This window comes from Podarcis melisellensis (assembly GCF_964234715.1).
Source record: "Podarcis melisellensis genome assembly, chromosome: 13".
Classification (NCBI taxonomy): domain Eukaryota; kingdom Metazoa; phylum Chordata; class Lepidosauria; order Squamata; family Lacertidae; genus Podarcis; species Podarcis melisellensis.
This window is the reverse complement of record NC_138545.1, coordinates 16168084-16192905: the sequence shown is the minus strand read 5'-3', so window position 1 is coordinate 16192905 and position 24822 is coordinate 16168084. Positions and strand designations below refer to the sequence as shown.

Sequence of the window (24822 nt, the reverse complement as noted above, 5' to 3'; positions counted from 1 at the left end):
GAATATGGTTAGAATCATAGAATCTTAGAGTTGGAAGAGACGTCAAGGGTCATCTAGTCCAACCCCCTGCAATGCAGGAATCTCAGCTGAAGTATCTCCTGACTAAAGATATTAGTTTAGTCACAGGAAACTGAGGTGATGCTCTAGAAACCTGCTAAAGGGCAAGAAACTGCAGGAAGGAAGCAGTGCAGAGAACAACTCATGGTTTCAGTTGTCTCTCCATAATGCACAGAGCATGGGAAACAAACAAGATGAACTGGAGCTTTTTATCCTGACCCCCACCCTCCAGGTTTAATATCTTGGCTGCCAAACTGTAAGTAAATGAAAGTTTCTGTGGCAGGATTATGCCTCATGCAGTTAAAAAATAAAAGCATTCACTGCCTAGGTTTGTTATATTCCAGTGCGCTCGATTGCCACGCCATCTCGTGTGTGTGTGTTTGTGTGGAAAATGTTCCGGTGGGTTTTTCTGTGCCAGTCTCCTCAGCTGCGCCCTTAGAAACTAGCCTCCGAGAGCGCAGCCCAAGTGCCATAAGGCACGCATTTCAAGCCCACGCCCAGGAAGAATCCTGGGAACCATAGTTCACCTCTGAGAGATCTACAAGTCCCAGCACCCTGAACAAAATCACAGATTCCTTTTCTGTGGGTGGGGTGCTCCTCCCGGCTTCAGATCCCGCCCAAAGGGAGAGCAAGAGCGGATTCTCTTCACCCCCGTCTTGCAGCCAAAGCGCCCCTGCAAATCTTGCGAGGGCTGCCGTCGGAGGTCTTTCCCCGAGAACCGCTCAGCCAAGTTCTTCCAACGCAGGGCTGGGCAGGGGAGCCCGAAAGGTGAGCTGCTGGAAAGACGCCCCTTCCGCCCTCTCCGCCCTCCAGTCTCCTGCTGCTGCCGGAGGGAAGGATCTCCAAAGGGAAAAGAAGGCGACGCGCAGGGCAAGAGACGGGGCTCTCGGAGCGGGTTTCCTGCTGCCCACCCGCCAGGCATCTCTCTTTCCCGGCGAGTTGGCCCGGGGATCGGGCCCACCTGCCTCTCTGCCTTGGCACAGTCTCCAGATCTTCTGAGTTTTTCTCTGGCCGAGGCTTTGGCTGGGCTGTGGCTGGCGGAGAATGAGCGCAATGGGGACGAAGTTCTTCTTTTCCACAAATCCGTCGCGTGCCCTCATGCGGGATATGCAATCCGCCGCTTTTCTCCTTCAGGACACCTTGCTGCAGTTGAGGGAGGGGGACATTGAGAAATTCAAGGGCGAACTGCTCAGATTCCCATTCAAGGAGGGCGTCGGAAGAATCCGCGAGGAGTTGCTCCAGGAAGCCGATGCTGTGCAGCTCGGAAAGCTGCTGATTGGCTTCTACGGTGAGACTTATGCTGTGGAGGTGACGGCCCTGGTGCTGCAGGAAATTGACTACAAGCCGCTGGTGGAAGATCCCTCGGTTATCACCTGCCTAAGTAAGGGACTGGGAGCGGGGCAGGGGCTCGATCCGACTGATGGTGCTGACACCTCGCGGGTTTTCTCAGTACCGAGAGCTCAGCTCCTTCCCATGGTTGCCTTCGTCCTTGGGTGGGGAAACCTTTTCAACAGGAGAGTCGCATATCGTCCTGGGCAACGTACCAAAGAATCATAGAATCATAGAATCTTAGAGTTGGAAGGGACCCCAAGCGGCATTTACGGTAGTCCAACCCCCTGCAATTTAGGGATTTCAGCTAAAGCATCCATGACAGATAGATAGCCATCCAACCTCTGCTTAAAAACCTCCAAGGAAGGAGAGTCCACCACCTCTCGTGGGAGTCTGTTCCACTGCTGAACGGCTCTTACTGTCAGAAGGTTTTTCCGAATGTTTAGTCGGAATCTCTCCTTTTTTTTTTCCAGCTTGGAGTCCTACCCTCCAGAGCGGGGGAAAAGAGCCAAAGGGGCAGGGTGAAATCAGCCGAATGATGGATATAAATCTTCCCTGTGTAAAGTGAGGTGGCGTCTTCCCTCTGCCCTCCATCTAAACCAGGCCTGGCCCAGGACATGTTAGCACCTGAGGCCAAACACTTCACGGCATCCCCTCTCCACCTGGGAAGAAGGAACAGCAGAAACAGGGTGGGGGGAAAATGTAGAAGCCTGCAAATAGTTGAGAAGAGGCCTGTAAGTCAAGGGAGTCTTCAAACCCTCCTAGATCAGTTTCTCTCTTCTGGGCCAGGCTGAGCTCCTTCAATCACCTGAGAGGCTAGAAGGATGGGAAGCTGCCTTAGGGCACATTGGGCCTGGGATCCTTTGCATGCATGTGATCTACTACAAATCCACAGCCCTTCCCTACTTAGTCCAGTCTGAAAGTGCTCCAACAGGAAGAGAAGGGGGATGTAGGAATGCTGGATTTTTCTGTTCAATATTTCTACTAACATCAATAATCACCACAGTGCAGATTACACATTTATGGCTGCTGGCCGCACTGAATACCTTGAAGGAGTCAGATCTGAAGAAGTTCAAGAAGGATCTCAGCATGTTCCCCGTCAAGGAAGGCTATGTCAGAATCCCCAGGAAACTGCTGAAGAAAGCAAATGCTTGGGAGCTCACAGAACTGCTTCTTGCATACTGTGATGAGGACTATGCTGTGGAAGTGGCTTCAGAGGTGCTGAAAGCCTTTGACCGTGAGCCCCTGCCAGAATGTCCTCCGAGTTTCACCAGGAAAGGTAAGGAACTTGGAAGGGAGAACGTTGGTTGAGTCTGATGGGACTGGGTGGAGAGGAGGCTTCTTGAACAGGGCTGTGTGTGTGTGTGTGTGTGTGTGTGTGTGTGTGAAATCTGTGCCAATCTGAGTATGTCTTCTTGACATTGTGGGAATGTTAAGGAAGGTTGGAGATGATATATTGTTTTGATATTGTCCCTCCTCAAGCTAGTGATAAATAGCAGAGCACATACCCTTTTCAACTTATAGGAAGCAAGTTGATTATTCGTTAGAACCTCTGCTGATAAACCTCCATGGAAGGAGAGACCATAACGTCTGTCAGAAAGTTCTTCCTGGTATTTAGTCATAATCTCCTTTCTTGTAACTTGAAGCCATTGGTTCGTGTCCTACCCTCAAGAGCAGGAGAAAACAAGCATGCTCCCTTCTCCATGTGATAGCTCATTAGATATTTGAAGATGGCTATCATATCTCCTCTCAGTCTCCTCTTTTCCAAGCTAAACATACACCTGTTCTCCAAGAATTCTCAACGATTATAGTCAGAGGCTCTGAGATTACTTCTGTAAACTCCTTTAGTACACTTGGGTGCAGCTCATCAGCCCTGGTGATTTGAATTCATTTTAAGTAGCTAGGTGTTCCCTGACCACCTCTTTTCCTATCTTGGGCTGCAGCTCCCTCCTTACAAAATTTATTATGTTATTGTTGCAAGTTGAGCATTGCTTTTCTTTTGGGAGAAGACAGAGGCAAAGGAGGTGTCGAGCAGTTACACCTTCTTTCTGTCACTCAATAGCATATCTGTCTTCTCCACGCAGAGACCTATCACTTGTTTGTTCTTCCTCTTGCTTCAAACATAGCCTGAGAAACCTTTTAAAATTATTTTTAATCTCTCTTGCAAGCCTGAGCTCACTCTGAGCTTTAGTGCACCTGACCTTCACCCTGCAACTATGGGCTACTTGCAGTGCTTTTTTGGGGGGGTGCAGGGGTACACATATGCCTAAACATTTTCTGAATCTAATTAAGTAATTTACAGCTCAATTAAGTAATTTACAGCTCAAAAGCCTGGTACATGTCAAAGCGGGGAGCCTTTAGATCTCAAGGTCTGTAAGACTAAACAAAGTTCAGCTGTGCTGGGCTCCTGTCAATCAGGAGATATTGTCTCATCATACAACCATTGGTAAATTGGTAATTGATCTAAATAAATTATTGGTCCCTAACCTGGTTTCCGGGACGCGGGTGGTGCTGTGGGTTAAACCATAGAGCAAAAAACTCATTCCACTACAAACTATGGTTCCCATGAGTTTGCAGTTGCTCCTAGGAGGCCTTTTCATGGCCATCTCTTTCCTGATAAGAACTCCCATGCTAAATGCTAGCCCAGGTGAAACTGGGAAGAGACAGTTCAGCTTCATCTTGACTTCTTCTCCAATTCTAATAGGCCAAGGGTTTGACTCAGTAACACTTCTGATGTGCACTCACTTTCTCAATATCTAGCAGCAGAGCGACTTTGCGAAATGCATATTTCAAGGCACCGGTCAGCTGAATTCTTGTCGTCAAAAATTAATCAAGCTCTGGAGGAATTGGTTCCATCAGAAAAAGCCACCAAAGGGTAATTTCTGTACTTATATAATTGACTGAAGCCACAATTTTAGCTACAGCTTTAGCAATGTTTCCCCCCTCTCAACTAACCCTTCCAATCCAAAGCAAATGTAAAATCTATTGCTCTTAAAACAATACAAGTCAGTTTGCAAGCTCTCCTTTCTTAAAACAAAAACGCTTTAGCACTAATTTAACAAGTGTCTGGAGGTGGTTGGAGGATGGATGGCAGCTAACAGATTGAGGTTGAATCCTGACAAGACAGAAGTACTGTTTTGGGGAGACAGGGGGCAGGCTGGTTTGGACGACTATCTGGTCCTGAATGGGGTAACTGTGCCCCTGAAGGAAGCATGGAGGTCATATTGGACTCAAAGCTGTCCATGGAAGCGCAGGTCAATTCTGTGTCTAGGGCAGCTGTCTACCAGCTCCATCTGGTATGCAGGATGAGACCCTACCTATCCGCAGACTGTCTCACTGAGTAATGCATACCTGGTTATCTCCTGCTTGGACTACTGCAATGCACTCTATATGGGGCTACCTTTGAAGGTGACCCGGAAACAACAATTAATCCAGAATGTGGCAGCTAGACTGGTGACTGGGAGTGGTCACTGAGACCACGAGTCCTGAAAGACCTACATTGGCTCCCAGTATGTTTCCGAGCACAATTCAAAGTGTTGGTGCTGACCTTTAAAGCCCTAGGTGGCCTTGGCCCAGTATACCTGAGAGTGAAACAGAAACAGAGAGGGATGCCTGGCTGGGGGTAGACAGCAAACCAAGGGAGGGAGACAGGAAGGCATGTGGGTGGGCAGTGGTGGGGAGAAAATATTGGGGGGCTATGCCCCCAGAAGAAAATTATTGGGGGGTTGGCCAAAGGACCCTTACTGGCATTTATGGTAAGGGAGCAGTCTGCATCCTAACTACGTTCTAATTCTCCTCTCCCCACCTTCTGTTGCCTAAATAAAATTAATGTTTCTGCCACAGGTCATTGGAAAGATCCACAATCTCTAGTGATGAGATGATCTGCAAGGGAAGAAAACAATTAATGGAAATTCTTGAAGCGGATATTGAACTTTTTTTAGACGTGCTATGCTTTTGCTATGTCATCACTCTGAAAGAATACAGAGACATTTTCAAAATGTGGAAAATTTTAAAGAGGAAAAGTAAAAAATTGCTGGGTATAATCCAGGAAAGAGGGGAGCAAGCTTGTTGCAGGTTCCTGGAATGCATAGAAATTGTACGTCCAGGTACAGTTCTGATTTTGCTGTGTGCAAGGCATGGTGAGTTTGACTTAAACTTCAAGGGCAGTTCAGCTTACCTCCTCCTTGCAACAGTCATGTCAGGCAAATAATTGTCTTCCTTTTACAGGTTTGGATCAAACTCCACTCAAGGCAGCTGGCCAAATACAGCCACAGCGGGAAGAAAGCAGGAAGCTGGAGAACCCAGCAGGTTCTGGGGAAAGTGTCCTGTGTGGCCGGCGTCTCAGGGAGGTAAGAGGCTGACCTCTATTGATGTGCATTTTTCACCCACAGGAATAAGGTACACATTGATATTTTTAACATGAAGCCACTGAATTTAAATTTCTAGTTCCCTAAGGATAGCATTTATCCCATCCTTGGTAATTATTTACATATTTGCTAATGGCTGGTAGCAGGAAATAAGGCTGCATCTAGCCAGGTGGTTCCTGTGGGGATGTTGTGGGTAGCAGGAGAGGATATATTGATTTAATATGAACCTTCCTAACTCACACTAGTGAGTTTATTCATACAGCAGAGTGCATTCCCCTCTTTACACAGCAGGAAGCTAGTTGCAGATTCGTTAGAATCTCTTAAGTTCTGTTATTCATGGCAAGACCCCTTTGATTCCCTCCTAAAAGAATAAAGACACAACAGTCTTCTTTTAAAAGTAATAAGAAGTTTACTCACATTCAGTTCACAGTTGGATCCCTGAAGGCAGGCTTTAGCTTAGAGTTACAGAAGAGAGTTTGAGTTCATCCCATATGAGAACTCATCCCACATGCTGCTGCTGAGAGCCAAAAGTGCAGTCCAAGAGAAGAAAAGGCATCAAAAGAGGGAAGGTGGCTGCGTGACTGGACATTTTGTTAGATCTGGAAGGGTCACACCCACCTACCTGGTCACAATCAAAGGAAGGATGTTCCAGACCAGGTGTAACAGGAAGTTCAACTGGCTGGACCAACATTCCCCTGCATGTCCACCCTAGGCAAACAGGAAATGTTGTATTTGACTGCTTATGTTATATCCCACAGCTCCTTGTGCTAATAACTCATGGTGAGTGTCACACTGTTTCCATTTAGTCAGTGGCGTAGCGTGGGTTGTCAGCACCCGGGGCAAGGCAAGTAATTTGCACCCCCTAACCCATGGATTTGCGCCCCCTAACCCGTGGATTTGCGCTCCCTAACCCTAACCCCCAGATGTTGCGCCCGGTGTGGCCGGCCTCCCCTGCACCCCCCACGCTACGCCACTGCATTTAGTCAGGAATCGTCTTGCCTTGTTCTTATTTTATGGGCCAGTTGATGTCAGATTTCAAATCCTCCCATATTTTCCAGTGCTTAAACTCTTTCTATCTAATAAGATCATTGCACGTTTGCACAATTGTAATGCTGTGATTCCAGTTTAGTGTGGAATCCTCTTGAGTCACATCTGGTTTAGAAGGGCCCATTTGATGTGGTCATCCATCTGTTAAACTCCCATGTTTTTCAGTGCTTTAGACATTTTTTATTAACACACATTCAACTCATGTTAGGGATCTTCAGATGGCAGTGTGTGAACACCTGTCTCCATAAGATAATTCTCTGAGTGCATCTTGACTCCTGGTTACATGCATATTTTCTAAATTATTATAGGATACTGCTTTGCTGTTATCCCTACTTATCTGGATGATGAATATTATTGAATGTGTTTCAGTGTAATGAGATCTTACAATGAGAAGGAAGAATGTTGTATTAAACATACATTTTAAAAATAATGCTAATATCATCACTTTACTAACACACTGTACTTCAGGAATCAGTCTAGGTTAGTCTACTGTGGCCAAAATGAATACAGAGCACAGCAGGTGAAGAAGAAGCTGTAGCAGTGTGTAGTTGTGGCTTTGGCCTCAAGTGGTGCTCCTTGGTGTGGTCACAGGGGTGTTAGAAACAGACAAGAATGCCGCCTTTTCAGATGGGATCCACATTCTGGCATCCACATAAATGATTACAGTTTCATTATAGGCTCTTCCAGAAAAAATGAAACCAGAGGTGGTTTCGGACTCAGAAAGGGGCAACGAAGCACACAGGTGAGTGATCTCTCCATCAGACATTTAAAAACCTTTTCCATTCAGGGTACAGTTTTTACATTTAATTGTTCCACAGAACACATCTGGTTTCAGTGGGTCTCACAGTCATCAGATATGGTGGTGCTCCCTAAAACATACACAGAGTACATCTACAGTATGTTTTGCACGTTGCAATGAACAGTTGGCCATGGTGGGCAAATTCTGTCTCAAGGAAGCTTACCCACCAATCCTGATCTCTTCACTGAGGAACTCCTGGGTCCCTCAAACACAGCTGGAAAACCATTACCTTGGAGCATTGCTGTTGCTTATCATTTCCAGGAGGGTGAAAAATATGGAACTCTGGATTTTTTGAGGAATTGTTGTTTCTCCTCCTTAAATATATTTTTATTGATTTGATTTAAGTCATATTCCACCTTTCTCCCAAGGAGTTCAAGGTGACATGCATGGTTTTCCTCTCTGCATTTTACCCTCACAAGAACCCTATGAGGTACTTAAGGCTATGACGCAGTGACTGACCCAAGGAGCTTCTTGAAGGAAGGGAGTTGTCTCCTTACCTCCCTCCCTCCCTGCCATTTCATAAGCTTTCTTGCCACTCCCCTAAAATCTATTTTTTTGTTCTTTCCTACTAGAAAAAGAACCACTCATGCCATTTTTTTCACTTGAGGTATTGGAGTTGTGTTTCCACATCTCTAAGCCAGAGTATAGGTGTGCACAGTTCTCTTGTTAGTCTTGAGTAGCTTTCTGCATTCTTTGATATTTCATGGTCAGATGTTCTCAAGTGCAACTTGCCCATCTCATTCTATGTGAGAGGATCCAGACCAGGGGCCCTCTGAGGACAAAAGACAACTGGGACCAAGGCAGGTACAGAACTGACCTGCTTGTTTTTCTTTTCTTCTTCTTTTTTGAATTTGCATTTTATTTAACATTCTTATATTACATCGGTAAATGTTGACATATTACATTACAGGACTTACTATAATATAATTTCCAACATGTATACAAAAATTATATACAAATTTTATATACCTAGAAAGAAAATAAAACAAAAAGAAAGAAAGAAAGAACAAAGAGAAAAAACAAAAACAATCCCCCCCAAAAGATCATATACATACGAACACACTAGACTTCCTGTCTATTCTGTTGTATATTCCTTTTTTACAAATGAATGTACTCTTATTATTGTATATTTCTTTACATCTTATCTAATACATTCCTACATAAATACATCAATATGTGCTTTTAGTCTTATTTCTCAACTCATTCTCGCTCCAACGTCAATCAAATGCTAGCATAGATAGCGAAGCATTACTGTATTTTTTAACATGTTTTATACCTATCCCACTTTTACATAATTTTTTGTTTTGAATTGCCTCTCAGGGTATTTGTTAACTGTGCCATTTCAGCAAATTCTTGTAGCTTGTAATGCCAGTCCGTTATTGTCAGGGCTTCTTGTTCCTTCCACCCCTTTGCCACCAAAGTCCGAGCTGCGACTGTTGTATATAAGAATACCTTCCTAAAGGTCATCGGGATGTCCCTGCCAACAAGGCTTAACAGAAATGCCTCTGGTCTTTTTAAAAAAGTTATTCCAAACATTTTTTTCAACTCCTCATAAATTAAGCCCCAGAATACTTTGATCTTCCTACATGTCCACCACGTATGATACATGTCGCCATTACTCCCACCATACCTCCAACAAGTATTCGTTAAATTTTTATACATCTTCGATAGTCTTGAGGGGGTGAGGTACCACCTGTGCTGCATCTTTAACATATTTTTTTTGATGTTATAACACGCTGTAAATTTCATATTTGTTCTCCAAAGCTCTTCCCATTTGGCCATCATTATTGGACGTCCAGTGTCCTGTGCCTATCTAATCATTGTTGCCTTAACCATCACCTCCTTAACCTTCCATTCCAGGAGGAGTCGATATATTCTCGAAATTACTCTGATTTTATTATTTATTAATTCTGTTTAGAGGGCTGATTATCAAATCAAGTCTTTTTATCTTGTTTAAATATTTTGTATATTTGATGGTATGCCAACCAACCAGAAAGCTGGTCTTTTATCTCCTCATATTTTCTAAATTTAATTTGGCTGTCCTCTTCTAACAATAAAGAATTATATGTTATCCAGTCTCCTTTCGTGTTCTTTTTTACCATGTTTGCTTTGACTGGCGATATCCAATATAGAGTCTTTTATATTTTCCCCAAACTCTAAACAGGGAATTTCTTACTATGTGGTTTGTAAAGATCTTATGTACTCTATACTTATCATAATTTCCAGTTCACAGTTGGATCCCTGAAGGCAGGCTTAAGCTTGTAGTTACAGAACAGAATTTGAGTTCATCCCATATTGGAATGAGCCCCTTGTGCTGCTGGCTGAGAGCCAGCAGACAGCAAAATACATCAGTATCAGCATCAAAAGAAGAAGAACAAAAAGAAGGGGGGGAGATGGCTGCATGACTAGCCCTTTTATGGGGTCTCCCAGGGTCATACCCATTTACCTGGTCACATGCAGGGGGAGGAAGCTCCAGACCAGGTTTGACAGGAAGTCCTCCTGGCTGGAGTAACACCCCCCCCCCCGCATGTCCACTCTGGTCAAACAGGAAGTGTTGTACTTGACTGCTTATGTTACATCCCACATAACCTACCCTGGGAGCTAATGGTAAAGCCTGGGTAAAAAAAAAAATCAATCAATCAATGTATGTACATATATATTTCGGGCTTTTCACCAGAACTTTCCTATTTAAATAACATGCAACGAGCTGTTACACCTACCACGGCCCAAGCTAGATGTGATAGTGGCTGTTTCCCTTATTAGAACTGGCTCCTCCCCATTACTTTAAAACAGTTTGCTTTTTGGTCCAGTGGTTAGAGCTAAATGGGTACATGGGTTACAGAAGTCTTACCATGGTTACTGAGTATGATAAATTTCCCTGGCATTCTAGTATCATCAACACACAGGTAAACAGAAGATTAGTAGTTTCTTTCACCAGCTTGCTTTGCTCTGTTTTAAGACACCATTTTAAAAACAGCTCAGTATAAGAAAAAAACACCTTTTTTATGTATTGGGTGGCCTCATAGCAGTTGCGCTTCAGTTGTGCTTCACCAGGAGATATCCTTCTATCAATTTTTTACCTCCTTTAATCAGCATGTGAAGCATCTCCTGCCAAAATATCAATTAGACCAGTGGAGGAAGTTATCCCGATTTATGTTCTACCTGATTCCCTTTTCATCTTTCCTTTTTGCCATTCAGAGTGGGCTCCACTGAGGCTGGCTTCTTCTGTTGCTGTGAGACAGATCTCATATGTGAGGTGAGAAAGGTCAGTACTGCATGCCTCTATCTCTGCACCCCAGTTGACCTAATGAGAACATCAGCCTTTTGTGTAGTTGTGGGTTTGGCTTTAAGCAGTGCTCCTTGGTGTGGCTGCAGGAGTCTTAGACAAAAATGCTCTGTTTTCAGATAGGACAAAAGGTCTGGCAGCCATATTAACGATTGCTGTGTTACAGGATCTTCCAGAAAAAATGAGACCAGAGGTGTTTTGGGACTCAGAAAAGGGCCATGAAAAATACAGGTGAGTGATCTTTTTGAACTGTTTCCTTTTGGGATTCAGAGACCATGGAACACATTTGGTATATGTTGATCTCATAGTCATCACACATGGTGGTGTTTTCTAAAATGTATCCAATTACACTAGAGACCTGCACATTGCAATGAAAGATCAGTCATGATGGGCAAGTTCTCACTGATATCTTCAATGAGGAGCTTCTAGGTTTCTTGGAACACAGTTGGGGAAAAAACATTACTCTGGAGCAATTCTGTTGCACATATCCAGTTGTTTATCCACTTTGAAGATATGGGTAGCATCATAGACTATAACTATAGAATTGTAGAGTTGCAAGGGACCATGAGAGTTATCAAGTCCACCTAGTTTTTTTACTCACAGGGCAGCCTCACAGCAAACCTGCTTCTCCATGGAATAATGCTGAGTGTGTAGAATGATGCTTGCCCAGGAGGTTTCCTTCCCTAAAAGTTTCAACTTCTAATTCAGTATATGAAGCATCTCCTGCAAAAAAAACCATATTTTTCTATGTACTGGATGAGGTTTTTTGAACAAAAATATGTCAAAAAACTGGGGTCACCCAATACACGGATAGTGGCATGGGGGGAGATGCTGCTGTGCATGGGGAGCGATCTGGGGGCACTGGCTGGTGGCGTGCAGCTTCTCCCAATGCCACAGCAAGCAGGGAGCGATCTGGGGGCGCTGGCTGGTGGCGTGCAGCTTCTTCCAATGCCACAGCAAGCAGGGAGCGATCTGGGGGCGCTGGCTGGTGGCGTGCAGCTTCTCCCAATGCCACAGCAAGCAGGGAGCGATCTGGGGGCGCTGGCTGGTGGCGTGCAGCTTCTCCCAATGCCACAGCGAGCAGGGAGAGATCTGGGGGCGCTGGCTGGTGGCGTGCAGCTTCTCCCAATGCCACAGCAAGCAGGGAGCGATCTGGGGGCGCTGACTGGCTGGAGCACAACTTCCCCTAGTGATGCTGCATGAGGGAAACACTTGGTACCTGCGCACAGGAAATGATCTAGGGAGTGTTTCCTGCCCACAGCTGCATGGGGGGGGGGAGAGACTCAACAACTTTGGGCCATCTCCCCTCATTTTCTCAAAACTGAGTCCCCCAAAATGGGGGGTCCCTTATACACAGGGGCATCTAATAGATGGGAAGGTATGGTAAATTAGAACAATAGAAATTCTCTTTATCCATGTTCAACCTACTTCCCCTTTCATCTTTCCCTTTGTGCCATTCAGAGTGCGCTTCACAAAGGCTGGCTCCTTCTATTGTTTAGATACGGATCTCATATGTGAGGTGAAAGAAGCTGTGACCGTAACCTACCACTTTGATTCGTGGCCTAAGCACCTGGAAGGACAGACCACCGAGGAATGGCATGTTGCTGGCCCCCTGCTCAACATTCAAGTGGATCCAGTGGAGGCTGTGTCAGCTGTTCACTTCCCTCATTTTCTGTGTCTTGAAGGTACGCTAGGAAACAAAGGCTTCCAATAGTACGACCAAAATAGGTAGAATCCTTAGCAAGAATAATGGATCAGGAATGCTGTGGGGCCAGCAGTGTTGGTTCTATGGATCAATAGTGCTCACTTACCTATCTGTTGTACTTGGTTTCAATTTTGCAATTTTAACTCTGCTATTTATTTCCTATGATTTCTATATTTTCTTTGTGAGCTGCCTTGAGAGGACATTGCCTGTAAGGAGACCGGGGGGAAAAACCTTAGATTATGACGATGATGATGACGACAATACAATAAATGCTTGCATTAACAGGGAGGGTGATGAGTTTTGTCACCCAGACTCAAGTTCACCCTTTCCCACTTGTGACAGGTTTCTTTATTATTCCTTTGTGCTCCTTTTCAGGTGAAGACAGTTCCCAAGTCCATATTGCTCACTTTCTTGAAGAAGGGATGGTACTGGAGAGGCCAGACAGAGTGGGACCATATCATGTTGTGTTGGAAAATCCTACCTTCTCTCCCCGTGGAGCCATTTTCAGAAAGTCATGGTTTAAGCGAAAGATTAAGGTCCACACTGTGGCACTGCTCTATCAAATGCTTCGATTCAAGGCACCAACATTTCACCTATACCTCCTACCCAATGACTCTTCTGTGAGAAAGGTAATCAGGATTCTCCAACTGATTGGTATTCCAGACAGCCTGGATCATTTGCCTGAACATAGGAAGCCTGACAGAGTAGCTATGCAAAATTATGCATCAGAGTGTGTCATGGTTCATGAACTAATTTACCAAACTGCTCGTCAACATCAACATGCCCCTAGAGAGATTAGTAGTTGCCCTTCACTGAGTTACTTTGGTTTGCACCAGTAGTGATGTTTAAAAGTGACATTTCCAATGCTAGGCAACCTCCTTTCCAGAGGGCGAATGCCATGCCTGGTTCCATAGACAACAGCATTGTCACTGAATGGTGAAAACAAATTGTCCTTATGCTACTATTTCTAAGTACACTCAGCCTTCTCTGAAGTTAATGGAGATTCCTTCAAAATAAACGTATTTAGCAATGAAGAAATTCATCTTACTTTGTTTAGGAATTGGTTTGGTATTTTCTAGGAGCTTTCTCCAAGAACTCATGAGGGAAATGTTGCTTCTGGTTTGCAAAGTTGGCACATGAGGGATAAGTTGCCTTCTCAATTTCAACTGCTCCTCAGAATACTGTCCTATGTTTTGATCAAAGTGTAATGCCTTCTATGGTTTCCTGGGTTGTCTCATCAGGAGAGGTGGCTGTATTGTTAAGTATAATTGTTTAATTGTACATTGAAATGGAAAATAACTCTGTATGTGTAGTACTAAAAGCGCAAAATGTTATGGAAACTTCTACTGAGCTGCAGAGTGCCTAACAGTTAATGATTAGTGAGAATGTATCTCTACCACTCTGTCACGAGGTGTTTAACTTAGATCAGGAGGTATTCCGTTACAGGTCTCCATTTTGGTGGTGTGAATTAGCTCTGTGTCTGAAAGCACCAAAGAGAAAGGATGTATGATTCTCTCTCTAGAATGTAGCCTCAGGCTAGTGGAGGCTGGAATGGGAGAGGTAGAGCTATGATTTCAGCTCTGAATGAAGATGTTTATATTTCTAAGATATTTTTACCTGTGCTGGGATCAGCACATGATATTAGTATGCAACTATAATGTAACATTATTGTTGAAAGTTTATTTTAGATCAAGTTCTGATAGTAAAGATTTTGAAACATATTTTCACACTGGGCAATTTTTATTTCATCCTCTCACTTCCAAATGCACAATATTCATAGCCTCAATATTTATGTGCTGTGAGAATACCAAAGCAGAGGTAGGGATCCAGCTTTTAGCAGTTTGGTGCCCTCTTTGTATGTCTCAAAAGTAACATTGTTTGTCCGTCACAGGCAGTTGAGGAACATGAAGTAAATTGTCCTTCACACAGAATAGAGAAACCCCCTGGGACCCTGAGACCTCTAAGGATTGGCTCTCGCTTCTTCGTGGAGACGAATGATGCCACTGTCTGTCCTGAGGTGAGAAACAAAGAAGAAAGGTTTTGCCGGGGGAGAACCCAGAATGGGAGAAACTATACCAGGATCTTTCTCTACCCTTTAATTTGACTCTCTTAGAACTGGGTGGTATACTAAGCCCTATTCACATCTACAGAGGTTTCATTCTTCCCCACAGGAACTGGAGTTTCAATACCTGGATGCAAAGAAGCTGCAGCAGTACCTAGAACTGTCTGCTGAGCAAATGCAAGACAAGTTCAACTTCCGTCTGATAGAGAAGCACACAAGCGAGCTTGTTTGGAAGGCCCATGTGAAACGAGGTGAGGAGTTTTTCAGTGAAGGACCACAATCTGGATTGTGGCTTGGGAGGCAGGATGAAAAAGGACCACTAGTGACATTCCCTGTCTGACTGTCTCTTTCCTGTTCTCTTTCAGAGGAGTTAAATTCAGATGATATGAATTCAACACAAGGTCAGCAGGTTTTAATGACTTATTTCCTTTTGCTTAACCTGTATCCCTTCTCTTCCTCCCAATGGGAGCACAAGAGTGGCTGATGATATGGTACTATATACATGGTACAGCAACGGGAATTGTAACATTCTGAAATAGAGATGAGTTGACTTGGCTTTATGGACTTTTTTTGGTGTCACATGAAGATAACAATAACAGCTTCCAACAAATTAAAACATCAAATACAGTAAAACATCATACATTAAAAACTTCCCTATACATTATCGGATCTCTGGAGATCATGACAGATTAGGGGTCATCATGTGGGGTGGTCAGCCACAGTAGGCTTCTAGCAGTGCACCATACATTTAAAGTCCACTTTATATCACCTCAGTAATCATAGAGAATCTTGTGAACTCGATCATTAAGGGTCTCCTTACAACTCACAGCACCCATAAGAGCAGGGTTTTTCTGAATAGATTGGTCACTGCAATGCCTGCGAAACTTCCTCTGCAAATTCTTCACATTAGAAGTGCTTCTACATTTCTGACTTTCTTTCCCAGTCATTGTTTACTTGCTAGTTTTCAACCCCCTTCAGTCACACACTTGGGATCAGAGGCGCCAACTTGAGCCCCAGGATATATCAACATCAACTGGAAGTCACATCAGAAGGCCTGGCAGGACCTCGAACGTGATCTCCGAAGCTTTGCGGAGTCTTGGAGATCACGTACAAAGCCTTGCAAGACCTCTGACGCAACTTCCAGTTTGTACCGGAAGTTGTGTCGGAGCCCACACTGTAGGTGCCAAGCACCCACAATTATTTCTGTGGGGGCTGGGCCCCCAGAGCCCCCTATACTTGGTGCCTATTTTTGGTAACATGACTGGGGAAGACTGAAGAGCAATTTAGATGGTATTTGGAAGTCCTGGGTTCATCTGCCACCATGATCTTTCATCTTCTTAAAGGTCCCTGCTTGCCTGGTACATACGTATCCACACTCTCTCTTCTTTCCAGACTCTTGCCTGACCAATGCATCACCCAGAAGAACTGACTCAGGACATGGTGGGGAAAGCAGGTAGGGCTTAACCCTTTCTCTCACACTCCGTTTCCCCAATAAGATCCCGTCCTGCCATTAGGCATAATGAGGCAGCTGCGTCTGGCGGGCAGCAGATATTTTTTTGGTGTGTGGGGGGGTGGTATGTTACTGTTTATTGAAGACTTATTCACATTTGCCTTAATGAGGTTACAATATCTTTAAACAATAGTTACAGAATGTTACCTAAGGCTAACTGAAAAAGCTTAGTGCAAATTACTCTTAGTTCCTCCTTCTCAGTCAATCTCTGTAGACTTCAGCTGGTTTGCTTTGAGCCAGTGTGAGATCTCACGAGAGCCACCAGAGCCTGTGTGAGATTCTCCCAGAGCCAAGTAAGCAAGGTGGAGAGCTTAAAAACTCTTTTTGCACAGAGCTTTCCTGTCACAGAAAGCATTTTTTTGCTTTTTGCATTGCTTACTGGGTTCTGGAAAACTCTTGCATGGGCTCTGCATGCGCTCAGTGGGATCTCAGTGGGATCCCACCAAGGCCAAGCACATAAAGCTGCAATTGCATACCCTCCAGTGTTTATCCAATGAAAATAGGGGTGTCAATAATAATAATAATAATAATAATAATAATAATAATAATAATAATAATAATATCCCACCCATTTGACTGGGTTTCCCCATTCACTCTGAGTGGCTTCTAGCATATATAAAAACATAACAAAACATAAAATATTAAGAAACTTCCCTATACAAGACTACCTTCAGATGTCTTCAAAAGGTTGGTTAGTAACTTCTCTCCTTGGCTTGGGGGTCACATACACACATAAGTGAAATCTGTGTAAGTTGGGAGTTAATAGTACATTCTCACACAGAAACAGATGTGCATGGTGCCTCTCCCACCCCACTCCCTGCACTAGTGTGGAGAGGGCTAGACATGTTGCCTTGTACTCTGCATGGAAGCTCCACCCATGCTAGCGCTGTTGCTTTGCAATCTTTAAAGAGTAGGCAGGAGAGTTGCTCTTTAAGGTGTTTTGCTGCTCAGCAATCGAAGATGGCTCTCCAAGCTTTAGAACCCTCTCTGGCTACAGCTCTTCCTGCTCCCTCTGTGCTGATCTAAGTTGCAGAAGTTATAGCAGCACCTCCAAATAGTCTGAAGTCCCTTTGCTGAGCTTCTCTTGTTTTCTGCCTGCTTTTCCCTGCCTCTGGGGGGCAACAATGCAGAGTGATGAAGAAGACCATCAGAGACCACTTGGAGTCCACCCTGGAGAACCTGAGGGAGGATGATCTCAACAGGTTCAAGTTCAAGCTCAATGAGTTCCCTGTTGCAGAGAGCTTTGACAACATCCCCCGAGGGCCACTGGAGAAAGCGAATGCCATGGAACTGAGCCGACTCCTGCTGGGATTCTACATGGAGGATTATGCTGTGCAGGTGACGGCTGATGTGCTCAATGCCATCAACTGCAGGGATGAGGCAAAGAGGCTCCTCAGCCTCACTAGGTGATAAAGGAGGAGTCCCAGCTTGTGGAATTTGCTGTGAGGTAGGGCAAATGGAGTGTCACCTGCCCCAGACCCACACCACCCTGTGAGTAGAGGGAGATTGATTCCAATCATCTCTTCATGGGACCTGTGGGGGTGGAAAATTTTATACCACGGTAAGGTAAAAGGTCAAGAACCCATGGACTGTTAAGTTCAGTCAAAGGAGACTTTGGGGTGTGGCGCTCATCTTGCTTTCAAGCCAAGGGAGCCAGCGTTTGTCCACAGACAGCTTTCCAGGTCATGTGGGCAGCTACTGGTGCCTGGAGGACCGTGGCGAAAGCCAGAGTGCACGGAAACACCATTTACCTTCCCACTGCAGCAGTACCTATTTATATACTTGAACTAATAGAAATTATTATCTAATAAAAAATATTATAAAAAAGTAATTTGGCATTGTTTTAATGAGGCTATTATTGGACTGTAACTGAAATAAACCCTGGGGTGCTCAGGGTAGGAGCTAAGGAATTTGGCAGGCCACTTCCTGGGTCTTGGTAGGATAAATCTGTGGGATAAATCAGCCTCATATAACTGACATGCATTGTTGTTGTTGGCATCCGTCTGTCCCAAGAGACAATGGAGTGCATCTCTGGGTGTCAAACCACTGTGTTATCAGCACTGAAGTGACCTTCCCAGGGCACAAGCCTGGTCAGTGTGCATGGAGGTACTGGGCTGCCCAGATGACAAGACACACACCCCTCAGCCTCACTGATGATCTGGGCCCATAACCAATATCGGAACCCCGATATCACAGTCCCCAAACTGAGAAACCTCTCCGGGTGTCTTACTTCTGGACGCAGCACAGGATGATCGTAATTCTTCAGTCCCGGTGTGATCATGCGATCCCTCTCGCATCATCTCCGAGAGAGAGAGAGAGAGAATGAGAGAGAGAGAGAGAATACAATACAACGGAAGAGATAGGATTGGCTTCCGTTTCCCACACTTTCCAAGCATGGAATGTAAACATAGACATTTGATGTAACAATCACACATCCAGCAATGGAAGAGAATGAAAATGCTGACAGTGCAAAGAAAAGCAGAGCAATACGTCTGGCACCAGCTTGGCTACAGGAGTTGCCAGAAGGAGGCATACAAAGTGCCATCCAGCCATCTTAGGGACTCCACTCTGGATTTGTGTAGTGTTTACTCCTTAGCCTTTTCTTCTCCGGAATATATCTCGCAAGGCAGTGGAGTTTAGGACCATGCTTGAAGGAGCCACAAATGAGAGTAGAGTGCAGGATAGGGACAAAAGATGGGCAAACTACCCCCTGAAGGAGAGTGATATGTCGTCCACCAGAGATACTACCCTTCCCCAATACCCTATACACCCCCTTACATGCCTGGCACTAATTAATGCATGAAGGGGTTAAGACCATAGAGTAAGCTGTCCTGCCAGCCTTAGCTCCATATATTTCTCTAGTTCGCATCCCCTGCTTTCTCATGCCTTCCCCTGTACTAATTTATGAGAGGATACGAACCTGTTCTTTGAACTTTAGTTTGATTTTTATTTTTTATTTCCCCCCTTTACTATTTTATTCACATAATATATGAATGAATGAATAAATTTATTACGGTCATAGACCAGAAAAAGCATAAAAAAACAACAATAGTTTACAAAGGGAATAATGGTGTCAATTAAAAATTGTGAAATTATACATAAAAGCAATACACATATGCACACACACCCACACACACACGCACATATACGCATATATGCACTACAGTGTATGTATAGACTTAAAAAATGGGGGGGGGGCTTGTCCAGGGGTCAAGTCTTTTACTTTTTTACAGCTAATGCCCTCCACATAATATACATTCTTTACAACAAACAACTCCAAAATAAACAGACAACTCCAAAATAAAATCATATGTAAGAAAACCTCATGTTTCCATTTACGGTCATACCTCGGGTTACAGTCGCTTCAGGTTGTGTTTTTTCAGGTTGCAGACCGCTGAAACCCGGAAGTACCAGAACAGGTTACTTCCGGGTTTCACTGGTCGCACATGCGCAGAAGCGCCGAATCGCAACCCGAGTGTGCACAGACGTGGGTTGCGAATGCTGCCGGTTGCGGAAGTGCATCCCACATGGATCACGTTCACAACCCGAGCGTCCACTGTACACTGATCTCCTCTCCAATACCTTTACTTGATATTTTTGCTGCTTTCTGCTTTCCTTATAGAATCTTTATGGAAATTTAAATCTCTTAAATCCTATGCCAATCTTTAACAGTTTCAATTAATCCCTTCACTTCCCTCCTCCCGTGTGGAGCTACTATTATTTTTGTTATTGTTGCGTTATTCACATTATCTGTTATTCCATCCTTAATCCTATCTCCTTGCACCTTTTAAACTTTTGCATATTATTTTTTAAGCTCCAGCACCAACTTTTTTCATGTATTCCTTAATGCATTCCCACTCTTTATTAATTTTTTTATTGGAGTAGCCTCTAACTGATGTTGTTAATTTTGCCATCTCCGCGAATTCAAGAAATTTGATTCTCCATTCTAATAATTCTGGTATTTTATCAGTTTTCCAGTTTTTTGCCACTACAATTCTGGCTGCCACCGTTGCATAAAAGAATACATTCCTTTTATCCTTTGGAATGTCACTTGATACTAAACCCAGCAAAAACGCCTCTGGTTTTTAAAAGATTGAACTCCTAAATATATTTTTAAGCTCTTCATGTATCATAATCCAGAATTGTTTCACCACTTTGCACCCCCACCACATATGATACATTGTCCCCACCTCTGTTTTGCATCTTCAGCAGAGATTTGATTGTTTTTTATACATTTTTGATCGTTTCACTGGGGTGAGGTATCAGCAGTAAAACATCTTCATTATATTTTCCTTAATCGAATAGCACGCTGTAAAATTTATATCAGTTTTCCATAATCTTTCCCATCTGTCTAAATGAATTGTCTGGCCCAGCTCTTGTGACCATTTTATCATTGGTTCTTTTATTACCTCATCTTTCAGTTCCCATTCAAAGAGCAAGCTGTATACGGTAATTTCGATATTATTTTCCTCTTTGGTTGCGGAAGTTCACTTTGTAATTTTGATGTTTTTTGTTCAAATCCTATTTTTTTTTTATCTTGGTTGAAGATATGCAATACCCAGTGGCGTAGCGTGGGGGATGCAGGGGGGGGCCGGCCGCACCGGGCGCAACATCTGGGGGGGGCGCTCGCCGCCTCCGGAGTCGCCAAGAGCCTCGGGCGCAGGCTATAGCAGAGCCCCATGTCTCGCGGAACCCTCTCAGAGGGGATTTTTGTTGCTGTTGCTATTCGTTTCCTGGGGCGGGGGAGAGGATGCTGTGTTTGTGTGTTGCTGGACGGAGGTCTCCCCCCTTTTCTCCGCCCCCCTCCTTTTTAAAGTCCTGCAAAACTTTTCCTCGCCCAGCTCGACCCGCGAAGGGAAAAACAGGAGGAGCAGGCGAGAAAAGGGCGATTTGCTCCGCTTCTTTCTGGTCGTGGGGGCGGGGGTGGGATTTCGTCTTGGAACACGTGTCAGCTGGCAAAAGAAGCACCACGTGTGAGTCTTCCCTCGCCGCCCAGAAGAGGGGACCTGGGGACATTTCTGTGCTTGGAGGGGGAGTCTCTCTCCCCAGCCCCCACGCCTCCTCTCTCTTTCTCCAGTGTCAAAAATCACAGTCGGATCCTTCAAAGTGTTTGCGAGAGTGTAAAGAATAGAGCCATCTCCTTGCCTTTTCATCCCCTCCTTCCTGCAAGGCATGCACCCTGTGTATGTGTGTAACCAACAAAGGTTATTCTTTCTCAGGCTCAAGGTCTAAACCTCCCTCACGTGAGATCGGGGGGATAATATCAGTTCCATATATCCTCTCCTACTTACCGAAATCCATCCAACGTGTGTGTGTGTGTTGGAAGGAATCCCCGTGTAAGGAGGTGCGTGTGGAGCCTTTCCAGCCGAGCGAAACGCACCCGAAAGTCCGAGAAGTCCCTAAAGGGACCCAGAATAGCAAACTCAGCGTGGCTTCTCCTCGCCGCTGCCGGTCACAAACCTACCAAGGCGAGCGACTTGCCTTTTGCCGGCTGCTGTCTCCAAGGTGCTTCGCAAACGGGGGCGGACGCTTGAGTTAAAAGTGGCACCTTAAAAAGTCGTGGGGGTTGTGTCTTTGGGAAGATGTGTGGAGGGTTCCCCCCATTTTTAGTTAAATAAAAAAAAGGTAAACTATGCCTTAAAAGTGAATCTATCGCTCCTCCTGTGTGCAAAGACTGGCGCGAGAGGGGTCATTCCAAGCAAGGCTTGCTCCATAACTTGTGAATGAATTTTGGAATTGTGCCAAGTGTGGCTAGCAGTGAAAAGCAATTTTAGGCTGACGAAGACACCATCTTCCACGCACGTACATGAGCGTTCAGACTCATAGACTCTTAAGGGGAAGGTTTTCAAGGGAACCTTTCCAGTTAGAATGTGCTGCTGAGTGATTGTGCTAAAGAAGGCTGCAACTCACCCAGGAGTAAGCGCCACTGAGCGCAAAAGGATTTACTCCCGAGTCGACCTATCGCATTGCACTGCCAATCGGTTTTCATGCGAAGCGCACCCACCACAACTAGTCAACAATATAAGCAGTTATTCCAGAGAGTTTAGGTAGATGTTTAGGCGGGCATCAAGACCGAGAAATTTAGAAAGTTTTTCGCAGGCTGTTGTTCCTCTGGGTTGCCTTCCGCGTTGCAGTGGGGGTGCAGGGGGGTCCGTTCGCACCGGCCGCAACATCTGGGGGTTAGGGGGCGCAAATTACTTGCCTTGCCACGGGTGCTGACAACCCACGCTACGCCACTGGCAATACCTGGTGATATCGTAGCCAGCTGTTACAATAGTTCTTAACCTCTTCATAGGGACTTATTTTTACCTCACCGTGCTCTTTTATTAGTAACTGTTGATATGTTGGCCAGCCCTTTTCCATATTTACCACCGCCAATACTTCTAGTGGGGATACCCACGATGGTATCTTAGGTTCTAACAACCATTGGTAATTTGCCCACACTTTATATAGAGACTTCCTGACTATGTGGTTCAGGACGTCCCTATTTACTGCCCCTTTATCATAAATTAAATAGGCAAGCCATCCAAAGCGGTTGTTCCATCTTTCCAAGTCTAGAATCTCTGTTTTGTCTAGCACAACCCAGTCTTTTATCCATCCTAAGCATGCAGCCTAATAGTAAATTCTCCAATCCGGAAGTCCAAATCCACCCCTCTCTTTGGTGTCTGTTAACAGTTTATATTTTATACGTGGTTTTTTTCCTTGCCATAAAAATCGGGAGGAGAGGAGTTGAACTTTAGTTTTATGCCTACCAATCCAGATAATAAAGTCTGCTGATGCATGAGAGTTTCAGGCATGTTACTGTAAGCAAGATTAAACATTATAAGCAGTATAATGCACTGAAGGGCGGTGATCTCTTCCTTGTTGACAGCAAGGTGGAAAAAGGTTTGGCATGAATTCATACATACATGACCTTTGGGCTTGTGGGGTTCCTGCAGAAAATCACCCGGTCGCTTATGCAGCTTGGCATTTGCATGAAACTGCAGGAAGAGTTTTATCGGGTGATTTATCCTATGGTTTCTTTCTTTTCTTTTTAATTTTTATTGGAATTTTATTTACAATGTAACATAAACCTCCCACCCCCAATACAAAAATCCACCCTCATTAAACGTGAACATAACATACAATGAGCATAACATACAACAATACAAACAACCAAATAAAATACTTCCTTTATCCTGTATCTGGCCTCCTTATTTACTTCTTATAAGATGTTTCCTTTATGAATAATTATTAAGATTTTTCTAATTATAACTTAAATATCCACAAATTGCTAAAAACTGGAAAAAAGAAACTGTGCCAACAAAAAAAGGACTGGCAAGACAAACTGTTCAGAGTATATTGGACTGGCTAGATTAACAGAGGCAATTAGAGATCACACCAGACAAGAGTTTCAAAAAGCATGGGGGAAATGCAGAGAATACTTCACAAAACAGTGCCCTAAAATACATACCTGGACTTGTTTCGATTAATGTCTGCAGGAGACTTTGTGAATTTATCCTATGGTTTCATGGAGCCAAGTCCTGAGGTGAGGAGTTCCCTCACTGGAGGGCTTCAGGCAGAGTCTTGACAGCCACCTGCTGAACATGCCGTAGGGCTGGATTTTCTGCCTCAGGCCACATGGCCTACAAAACTCCCTCCAGCTTTATAGGGTGCTGAGAATACTCCTCTCTCCCCTCCTCACATCATTTCAGGGAGGATGTAGAGGTCTTGAATTCTTGTCTGAGACCTGCCAGGGGACAGGATGTGGGTGCAGAAATGAAATATTAATCGCTGGAATAACTGAGCCAATTACCTATTCTAACACAGAATGTGCAGCTGCGTGGCTGTTGAATCTGCTTAGAGAGAAGATTTTACCTGTTGCAATCACATGCAGAGATATGCTTGTACAGTGGTACCTCAGGTTACATCGCTTCAGGTTACATACACTTCAGGTTACAGACTCTGCTAACCCAGAAATAGTGCTTCAGGTTAAGAACTTTGCTTCAGGATGAGAACAGAAATCGTGCAGCAGCGGCACGGCAGCAGCAGGAGGCTCCATTAGCTAAAGTGATGCTTCAGGTTAAGAACAATCTCTGGTTAAGAACGGACCTCCGGAATAAATTAAGTACTTAACCCGAGATACCACTGTATGTTAAAAAATAATAATAATACTTGTTGCGTCACAAAACCTACCAGGGGACTCGGTGAAGGAGTTCCTCCAGCCCTTTATGGGTCGGGAATTAGTAAGAACATCCCCCAAAGGGGAAAGAAACCTAGCGCTGGAGGGCACAACAAAAGCGCTAGAAGCTGCCGACACGCATCTCAAGCCCACCCCCAAGAAGAATCCTGGGAACCATGGTTTACCTCGCACACGCGTCCCAGCACCCTTAACAAAATACAGCTCCCAGTATTGCTTTTTTTGGGGGGGTGCGCTTTAAATTCGCGAAGGACGAGTAGTTTCTTCTCGCACACTCACGCGTTTTCCTGTCCCACCGCCCGGGCGCTCATCCCGGCTTCAGATCCTGCGCAAAGAGAGAGCGCGCGAGCGAATTCTCTTCCCTTCGGAGAATTGCGCTTCGGTGTCTTTCCTCGAGGAACCTCTGGGCCAAGTTCTTCCAGCGCAGGGCTGGGCAGCAGGTGAGCTCGAATGGTGAAGCGAAACCCCGCCCTCGAGTCTC

At 44.7% G+C, this 24822-nt stretch overlaps 1 protein-coding gene and 1 long non-coding RNA gene across 2 annotated transcripts; one reads left to right on the top strand and one right to left on the bottom strand.

Annotated features, from left to right (window-relative positions):
• Window positions 1-905: 905 nt before the first annotated feature.
• Window positions 906-17939, top strand: LOC309353963 (uncharacterized protein). Its single transcript, XM_081883621.1, has 15 exons — window positions 906-1438; window positions 2393-2665; window positions 4147-4261; window positions 5230-5525; window positions 5614-5735; window positions 7478-7542; window positions 10798-10855; window positions 11052-11116; window positions 12347-12570; window positions 12966-13219; window positions 14482-14607; window positions 14762-14903; window positions 15018-15053; window positions 16045-16105; window positions 17293-17939. Exons 1-15 carry the CDS (start codon window positions 1102-1104, stop codon window positions 17570-17572), a joined length of 2454 nt encoding a protein of 817 aa, XP_081739747.1. The 5' UTR covers window positions 906-1101; the 3' UTR covers window positions 17573-17939.
• LOC309354027 lies at window positions 14491-24772 on the bottom strand. The gene is made up of 3 exons (XR_014162153.1): window positions 24621-24772; window positions 23616-23891; window positions 14491-14602 (listed from the first exon to the last, which is right to left on the bottom strand). It is a non-coding gene; the product is annotated as an uncharacterized lncRNA (long non-coding RNA).
• Window positions 24773-24822: the final 50 nt, after the last annotated feature.